The 9,999-nt window shown below is 39.6% G+C and overlaps 1 protein-coding gene across 1 annotated transcript; it reads right to left on the reverse strand.

The window, feature by feature from the left end:
* Positions 1-1,008: 1,008 nt before the first annotated feature.
* On the reverse strand, positions 1,009-5,794 carry prokr1b (prokineticin receptor 1b). Its single transcript, XM_085799004.1, has 2 exons — positions 5,175-5,794; positions 1,009-2,471 (listed from the first exon to the last, which is right to left on the reverse strand). Exons 1-2 carry the CDS (start codon positions 5,639-5,641, stop codon positions 1,766-1,768), a joined length of 1,173 nt encoding a protein of 390 aa, XP_085655130.1. The 5' UTR covers positions 5,642-5,794; the 3' UTR covers positions 1,009-1,765.
* Between the last annotated feature and the right edge of the window lie 4,205 nt (positions 5,795-9,999).

Here is a 9,999-nt window from a genome sequence, read left to right on the forward strand (position 1 = left end):
ACCTGCAGTCACCAAACAACAATTGGAAGACAAAACAGACAAATGTCACACAAAATACTGCACAACAGGGGAGGCCTGGTTCAGTGGTGGTAATGCCGTCATTCCCCTGCTTTACCTGTTAGTCCTGTAGTGATCGAGCTCTTATTCCTATATAAGTTCAGTCCCAGTGGAAGCTGCACCTCATAATATAAGTAAAGTGTCAATGTGGAGTAATATGTCCTCTATGCTGTTAATATAGGAGGAGGACTAGTGTGTTGAAAATCAGATTTTCATGCAGGTGGCAGTGTCATTTAAGAGTGACTTTTTTGTTAAACTCACCCTGAGTTTCCTCAAACTTCAACTACACAATTTCAAGGTTTTGTTGAATTATGCAACACCAATGTGTGAATACTGATCCATTCACATTAATAACACAGTAATGACTACACTATTTGGGATGTTCAGCAGTTACACAGGGACATGTACAATTCATGAGCTACGTGAGTTGTTGATACATGTTCAACACTAGGATTTGAAATTAAAAACAGCTGAATGTCAGTGCATAACGATCATCTAAGTAATCCCTGCGTCTTGATTCTCAGAGGAAGACATAACAACCTGTGGCTTACTATTTATTTTCTTTTTAAACACGTTTTTGTAGTTGTTTGGATGCTGTACACTTCAACAGTTCTCCATGTCATTCACCGTGCATCTCAATGTTATGACAGACAAAAATATCTAGATACATTATTTATAAAGAGCTAGCACAAGCAATGGAAACAGCGCTTGTGTTTTTCTGGGTGTTCTGTGGCACTTGTTCCAGTAACAGGTAAATCCTACACTTCCGACTCCCTTGAAGGTACAAACAAATCTGTGAGAAACCTGGGGTGTTTGAAAGCTGTTCTTCAGCCTCTCACTTCAGGTTTTAACAAGGTTTATGATAATGAACAGGATGCGTCTACAGGCAGCTGCATACAACCCAGGAGAAAGGAAAGTACAGCTTTTAGATAAAAAGTAACTTTTTTTTCAAGTGACTCATTATTTATTAACATAAACACACATGAGATGTTTTAATCTACAAAGAAGACATGCAAGCAAATATACTGATTCTTTTCAAAGACAAAAAATCAAGAGGAAAAAGACATTTTTTACGACATTCACAAGACATGGGAATATGTCTTTGCTGCATCTTCAAAGGAACCTTCACTTTACTCTTCACTCCACAAAATTAAATCTTACCAATTTCTGAGAGGCAAAAACATGGGTAGAAAACACAAAAATTTAAACACAACAGCGATGGCCAATGCAAAGATTTATTTAGTATCGACCATAATTTGACCGTTACTTGACCTAACTGTAAATCAATTTACAGAACAGATAGCGGAATACAAACATTAACCTTACAGTATGAGCAGTAGGTAGCAAACACCATAGATCAGAAACAGTAGCAGCTGCTATTATTTTTAAGTCTTCAGTATATCTTACAGTATACATGCACTACACTTGAACATTTCACAATACACTGTATAGTCACAGTATACACAACAATGACATTCTTATAATACCCCAGATAGAAGTACTACATGTACTACTGAGCAAGCTATCATTTAATCAATGTACTGTACTGTGTACAGGGGTTTGACCTTTGCTGCTGCTTCGTGTTTCATGTCATCTTTCCAAATTTGATTCAGACGGAGATGATGCCCCATGTCAAAATCACCTGTCAGTTACAAAGCATCTGTATATCAAAAGTCCAAATCTCAATGATTGGTAGATTTTCTTCTCTTCACCTCAGGTGAATACATTCGATCTCCTCTGTTACAGGCATAGAGGAAGTCCTCATATCCATCTCATCCACAGTCTTACTTAAGGCATATGTCGACCTCCAGCGCAGGAGTACAATCTTCTTCAGGTGCTTAACTGTGTTGTTCTTGACGCTGACAAAACAGAAAGTATTTATCATGCTGTTGCTCATGGCAATGCACTCAATGATGTAGAAAGCCACCAGCGAGTTCTTCTGGCGGGAGATTAGTGTTGGATGGAAATCTCGCAGGATGGCGAAGCCGTAATATGGCGCCCAGCACAGGATGTACGCGCTCAGGATCCCGATCAGGACCATCACTGTTTTGCGGCGACAACGCAGCCTCTTTCTTATCTGGTCCGTCTGGAAACCCGGGACGTTCTTGAACCAGAGCTCGCGGGAAATCCGGGCGTAACACATCGCCATGACGATGACAGGCCCAACAAATTCCACGGCAAAAACAAACAAGAAGTAGGAGCGGTAGTAGGCCTGCTGGTCCACAGGCCAGATCTGGGCACAGAAGTATTTGTGAGTGGTTGGGGCGCTGCCGCCTTGGGGGTACCTCGTCTCAGAGGCAAAGTAGGCAGAGGGAACTGATATCAGAATGGGAACAATCCAGACTCCTGTTATCAAGCAGTAGGCAGTTTGATACTTCATACGAGGCCTGAGAGGATGGACTATCGCCATGTACCTGGAAAAACAAAGACATGCTGTTGCATCGAGGAGGCTCAGGACACATACAGACAATACAATGCCACCAAACAGCCTATTTAGCAGTATGAATGCTGTGCACACCCAATAGATTTGGCAAATGGCTCTCAGTCACTCATGGAAGTTTAAAGTTCATTATACCATGCTCCATTATTCAGGGAGTTGAATTTTTCATATTAAGAAAGGGCATTTTAGGGAGTCTGGCACAATCTTTGTTATTAAGAGGAAGACACTTGAATAATTGCTACAGTATGACTGATTGGCAGGTCACATAATTGCATGAACCAACACGAATGATTCTTCATGTTTTTTAACGTGTTCCCATATATCAAGTTCTATTTTCATTTACTAGAGAGACAAAATTGCCTGCTTCAAAGTCAATTGGTCATCCTCACCGCTGACGTTTCTCTGTGCCGAGGATGCTACATAATTATGTTCCTGATTAAAATTTAGAACACTGCAATTTAAATTTTGGATTATAAATGGTCCAATCTTAAATTTGTTTGGTGCTTAATTTGTAGAAATGTGTTTTAAATGTCTTTGTTAATAGTTCTAATCAATTATTCCACAATTATCCTTACTCTATTCTGTCCTGATCAAATGACAGAAAAATATTTGGAAAAAAATTCAGAAAAAAATCATTCCCGTTTCACAACTTTATTGTGCACAACTGTTCATCCCTAGAATATCTAACATACTGAGCACTATCGACAAAGTAGTGAATGATCACCCAGTAGTTTGGCAGCCTGTAGATTCTCCAGAACAATAAGCTGCACTCAGTAAGCTGTTGCTTTTTGTCAACACTAAGAGGCTCCTACAATGTCTGGAAGATTATAGACGGAACAATAATTTATAATTATTACATTGGCACACACTGAACACATTATCCAGCCCCAATGTTATGTTTTGGACACAAATCAAACAACACTCCTGACAAGCATCTAAAATCGGAACCATACTTCTTTGTGAATCTGTGGGTGTTGTGTGCACTCATGCACAAAGAGAGGAAGTATTTACACTGAATTACTGTGATCTGCACTTCTATCAATAGCATTGTTATAGAGTCATGGCCTTTTTCTATTGTTTTTCAAGCTTTGTTTGTGTTTTTCCTTGTTGCCTATATTTGTGAATAAGGGCCTTTTTCATAGGAGATAGTCTTACTTGTTGTTGCAGGAAAAGCACAGACAAACAGAATTAACAAAGGCTCTGCAGTTATACATGAACAAGACATAAACCGCAAGAAAGTAGTCAAACCAAAGTCAACCATCATCAATCTATTGTGTGTTTTCCTCCCATGTCAAAATGTCCTATTGAGCCTATTGGACATGTGTGTGTGTCTGCAGTGTTACTTCCACTAATTAACTGAACATGCTCATTGATTGCACCTGTGCCATGTGTACTAAAGGCCCTCACGAGTCACGACTCTGTGAGCAACGGCACATCTGAGGGATTGAAGTGTTTGCTGTTGCCTCATTGTTTGTACCCTTTAGCAATTTAACACAAAATAAAAAAAAAACTCATTATCAAGCCAAGTCCAATTGATTATTGCACCACAACATAAGAAAACATATGCAAATAGAATAAATTCATCAATTTGACAATACATGTACTGCAAATACAGAAACTCACTGCATATAGTACATGTGAAATATTTCCATGAAACACAAATAAAATGAATCCTGCTGGGAAGCACTTGTTGCTTAATGCTTTGTGACACCTGAAGTTACAAGCACAGAACAGCAAGCACATCCCAGCTGGGTTAACTTTTGTGTCCCCTTTGAAGTCATCTATGCTATACGTGCATCACATTTCTGTATTTGAAGGCATTGTGAGTATTGGTAGTCGTTGGTTGTATTTTTCTGTGTTCCCTATTTGCATAATGTTTTTTTAAGCATAGGATGTACAGTAAACTCTGCATGTAAATGCAATACATACAGTATATTTCTATGTCAACCCATCTGCTTTTGAGGCATGCTTCAAGTTTGTTTGAGCCTGTGCCATAGGACCTTAATGAGAAGATATTCTGCCTGTTGCACGCTGAAAGGAATATAGAGACTGTTTCCTGTTGAGCCTTTTGAGGTAATTTGCAATCAAAAATGAACCAAGACACATTTTACATGTTCTTTGAACTACTGGTAATAATGTACACAAACACGAATCTTTCATTTGGATAAGTTATACATCAAGACAAATCCGAGACCCCAAATCTCAGTTGCAGCATGGTGCCAGTTTATGCCAAGAAAAGGACTGAATCTTTGATGAAGGTAATGTACCCAGTTCAGTTTAAATATAACAAGCAGCTGTGAACCAGACGAGCTATTTTATATTAGCTTGCAGTAGGAGACATTTTGCAGCAGCATGGTAGGGGTATTTCTAATATCCACTCACAGCAGTCGTCTTTTTTTAAAAACAAGACTGTTTACATTTGTCACAAGTTTCAATTTACAAATCTGTTGAAAAATGATTGAAGAAAGTATTGCATCAGCAACTCATTAAATCTAAATCTTGTTCAAACAGCCAGAAAGAGAGGTAATATTGACAGAGTTGAAACGCCTGATGTCCAGTAATGAAAAGATTGCCAAAACAGAAAGAGTCATGTAATTATAAATGACAACTGTGGAGCAGAGTGTTTAGACAGTGTTTAACATATTCAACAAAGAGATGAAAGCCATAACTGACTGACCTGTCAACTGCAATGGCGAGCAGAGCGTTTGTGGACACGTAGAGGGACACGGTCCGGAGATAGTTGACAGAGGCGCACAGCACTAGTCCATGAGTCCAGGAGAGTTGTTTTACCACGTAGTAGTCCACCAGGAATGGACAGCACACCACTGCCACAATGAAATCTGATATGGCCAGGTTAGCAATCAGCAGGTTAGTGAGGTTGCGGAGCTTTTTGTAGCGTGTCAGTGTGGCTATGAAAATGAAGTTTCCCAAACCACAGACAAGCATAATGCAGACAAGGACCACACCGATAACAATGGTGGCCACAAAGAAGGCCTGGCCCTGTGTGGTGTCTGGGATGTCATCAGGAGAGATGCCATAGTCCATATCATAGCTGTCCATGTAATGATCCAACTTGCCTGCCGGGAGATTCTCCTGCACTTCTGTGTAGGCTGCAACCATGTGGCTGATGTTGGAGTCCCCCATGTCTGAAGCCGCGCTCTTATTATGGTACAGTAACTTACAGAAATGATTTGATCCAATGAAAGAGGTGCAAAAAGGTCATGCTTTTTGATACATCCTCAATTAAGTTGTTAGTGCGATGTTGATAGCAGTCTGAGTCAGACACTGAAGCACATCTTCACCTGGAACAGAAAGTTCCCATCTCAGCATTACTCATGCTGGGTCAGGATTCATGGCAACAAGATATAGTCAAAACATATTACATGATCTCAGTGCTTCAGGCGCAACCATGCTGGCATGTGTGACATTTCTATGATCTTTTCTGATGAAAAACGTTTGTGGGTGAGGTCATTATATCTAGCAATGGCCTTCTTGTAATTTATTAAGACCATGTCACTTTACAGCAAACCAACGTCACAGACTAGTCTCAGGGTGATGACAGGGCTTTTTTAATTTGCTGCAAGTTGTGACTTAAATCCCCCAGCATGCATGAGAGGGAAAGCAAACGATAATATAATGCCACTTATCAGAAAGACAAGCACATTGGACCAGATGAAAATAGATCTGTATTGATATAGATGCACAAGGCAATTCATCTGACAGAGCACACTATCACTGACACAGAGAAGAGAGATCAAAAATCAAGACAGAGCTGATAAAATCTCCAATATCAAGCTCTCACAACTATGACTGATATCCACTGATGTTAAAAAAAGAAAAGAAAAAGGATATCTCTATAAAATATCATACTGTAGCATGCAAATGAATACATTAATTAATAAATAGACAAATAAAAGAAAAAACACAAGAAAAACACAAGAAAAGCATACCAAACTTAACTATAGCAAAAATGTACTTTAGATTGTTTCTATAAACTGCAGGAGGTCTCACATGTCCCAGTATATTAAGCTCTTTACCGTCTCAGTCTGCAGGAGGTATCACAGTTTGTGAATATAGATTAAGAGTAGGCTCACAACTGACTAAAATATAATTCTAGGTGATAGACGCTTTCTCTTTCTTTATTGCGAGGCATTTATAAAACCCAGCAAAAATGAAACAGATAACATAGGGTACTCACCAACAAATGCAGATTCCGCAACTTTTTCTGAGCTAACAGTAGGCTAATAATAGTAATAATGACAATAATGAAATGCAATCTAAATCCTATTCCAGCTGTGCTGACAGAAGGTCGCTACATCAGCGTCACTGTATCTCCTGTACCGCTCCGCTTTCCACTGGACCGAGTCTTTGAATGGAGATGGGAGAGAAAAAAGTTGTCTCTGTTTCTCCTCCGCCTCAAGTGACAAACACGATGAAGACGAGCGCTGAAGGAGGAGAAGAAGGAATTCCACCTCGCGTCTTGCAGGTGGTGTGGGTGATGCGCGAGTGTGCGCGTGCACATGTGGGTGGTCGCAAGGTTTTATAAATGGTTGAAAGTTCAACAGCTTCGTGTATGTCCATAAATAGCCTATAGGGTGCAGGGTGTTATTTACCTTAAAGATCGTGTTAACCCTTCGTGTCTCACACATGATTGAGGAGGGTGGAGAGGTGGAGGGGTGGGGGGTGGGTGATCATCACTGAATTCATTATCTCTGAAAGGGGGATGAGTTGTGATCAGCTGAAACAAGCTGTCTACATAATACTGATATATTATTGCCCTGTAACTTCATGAACACATACAGCTGAATTAGTATAGTCAGTATGTAGCGAATGAAAGCTCAATGTACTTTTTTCCACGAGCTCTGTTGTGGTCTCCACCAACCTGTGAGAGATTTATCGGTTGCTTCACACATAAAGTCCAACATTATACCAAGCAGGCTTATCTTGTTTTCCAGGTATTGATGCATTCAGGCATTTAACTGAGCTTAATTTTAACCCCACATACACTGACCACAGGATGCACATTGGCATTTACATTATCACTGAAATCCATGGGAGCGAGCAAATTGCCTCCGCTTATTTGATGCCGTGAACATGTAAATGTCTTCAGGTTAGTGACTTCACTCCTGCTCATGAGGAAACAATAAACAACTTACACATGTACCAACAAGTGACATGTTATTTTTTTGTGTGTATTTATAATCCAGGAGAGCAGGGATGTAAAGAGGGAAACTATAGAGGAAAGAGGTCTTATACATTTTCCTTGGGAGGTAAAAACTAATCCAGGAGAGTGCTGCAGCTACTGTATCTGCCATTTTGAATAAAGTTGAAATGTTTCAACCTCTGATCCCAAACTTGACTTTGTCATTTATTTACTTTTCACATCTCTGGTCAGTCCTGCATGGCCTGTGCGTAATGGCTTCCAAAGCAATTTGTTTGTGCACCCAAGAAAATGAATAGGGAATAACTTCATGTCATATTGAGCCATGTTCACTGGGTTTATCACTGTGACAGCTGTCCAAATTTCAATGTAGATTGAAAATGGAAGAAAAATGTAATTTGTGTATCTGATTCATAGAATTATACAACTGTATCTTGCCTTTTTTTTCGCCCCCCAGACATTTTGAAAAAACATCCAGGATGATGGGAATCTAGTTGTGAACTTGATGCTTGATGTTATGTTAGCATTTCTTTGTCTTCACTGGTGCCAAGTGCCGTCGTCTCTGCCAGTCTCCGGTTGAAAAAGAAACCACATTTGATATTCAGATCCATTACTGACAATGACTGCATAACGGGTTGTGCAAAGAATTTCATGTTAGAGATGTTTGGGAATATGTTTTTCTCATTATCAAGAATAAATCTAATCTGATTTTCTACTGTGAAAGAATGATCATATATCTCTCCATTTTGATGTGCCTTTGATGGCGTTGGATTGATGATAAACATCCATAGGACTAATTAGCAAGACTGAGTTTAATTTGATGTTTTTTCCTCTTTCCTCTTCTTTTTGGGGGGTGCTGGTGGCTGTTACCACTACATCTTTGTGGTCAACCATCCCGAACAGCAGATAAACAGGCACAGACAGAAGGGCTGATAACGTTTTAGGATCAATTTCTTATTGTGCTGGAGAGCTAGCACCACTGGGTTTTATATCATCTGTGACAATCACCTGTCGATAGCTGTGAGATGGCTTTTTGTGTGATTTCACATTCAAAGCTGCAGGCTGGCAGAGATGGTCAGCACAATTTAAATACAGTAACGGATAGAAAGAGACACAAGAGGACCATCAATAAAATTTCTGGTCATGTATGATGGACATAGACAGCTTTTTTTTTTTTTTAATGTCTTTGTATGTTTCAGTTTGTTTTTACAACCATTTAAATATAATCAGCAGTACTGGTTCAGTATTGCCAGTGTCTGTCACTGGAGTCCAAGAGGCCTGAGCATCAGATAAACACCGGGCTTTCATTTCCAACTCTGGACAGCTCTCTAATCTCACCCAGTCCTTAGATTTACTGCTACTCGTAACCAATGAATATAGATGAAAAAGGGGGATGTGTGATCCTGGCATTCTCTCTTCAACCATGAAGAATATGCACAAGACATACAATTTATGGTGTTGGTTAACAGATCCTGGGCAGATACTGAGGCAGTTTATTGATGACAATGTTACGGTGGAATAAGCAGCGGTGAAACAGAATCCATATATACTGTATGAGGGGTTTAAATCTGAAAAGAGGCAGTCTGTTTTGGCAAACTGTTGGTTCTGTTGGGGGCGCTGATTTTGTGAGTCAGTAGTTGTCGAAACAGTCTGCCAGTATTCGACCGCATAATCATGCGCTCCATTCAAACTGTTGTTCTCTTGTTTTTCTTTTTCATTAACTCTCATGAACTCTCTTTCTGTCTGTCCTGTCTCTCTTAGTGAATGCGGTTGTGCTTACAGAACAAACACTATAACATCTAACCATCTAAATAACCTTGCATATTGAAGGTGGAGCTGTCACTGTATTGAAACCTCTTGTTTGTCCTCAGCAGTGTAGAAAACGATTAATATCTGATGCACAATGGAATTTGTCCGAAAGAATAAAATACATTACATGCCATGCAGTATAATTGTGTAACATGATATTGCATAACTGCTGATCCAACCTCTAAATGACCATTGTCACAGTGTGCTTATTATGTCCAATCAGTGCATGTTGTGGAAATGTCACTTGCATACTCCTTAGGAGGCGTCCCAGCACTCATAAAGACAGACTGATTTGTAATGTATGTATCTTTCTATGCATTGACAGAAACCAGTCCATGCATAATGCGGTTAACGTAGGCAAGGAGTCTGGTGTCCTTGGAGAGTTTGCTTATTAGTTGGAAGGTGCTGTAGAAACTGACAATTGTTGAATGCTTAATAACAGAAAAATAGTCTGAACAGGCAAAAGAATGCTTTTGCGTTTTAAACCCATGCAAGATTGCCTTCTTTTTGGTGGTTATATGATTATATCTAT

This window comes from Trachurus japonicus, chromosome 15 (genome assembly GCF_045865225.1).
Source record: "Trachurus japonicus isolate A0001 chromosome 15, Traja_1.0".
Classification (NCBI taxonomy): Eukaryota; Metazoa; Chordata; class Actinopteri; order Carangiformes; family Carangidae; genus Trachurus; species Trachurus japonicus.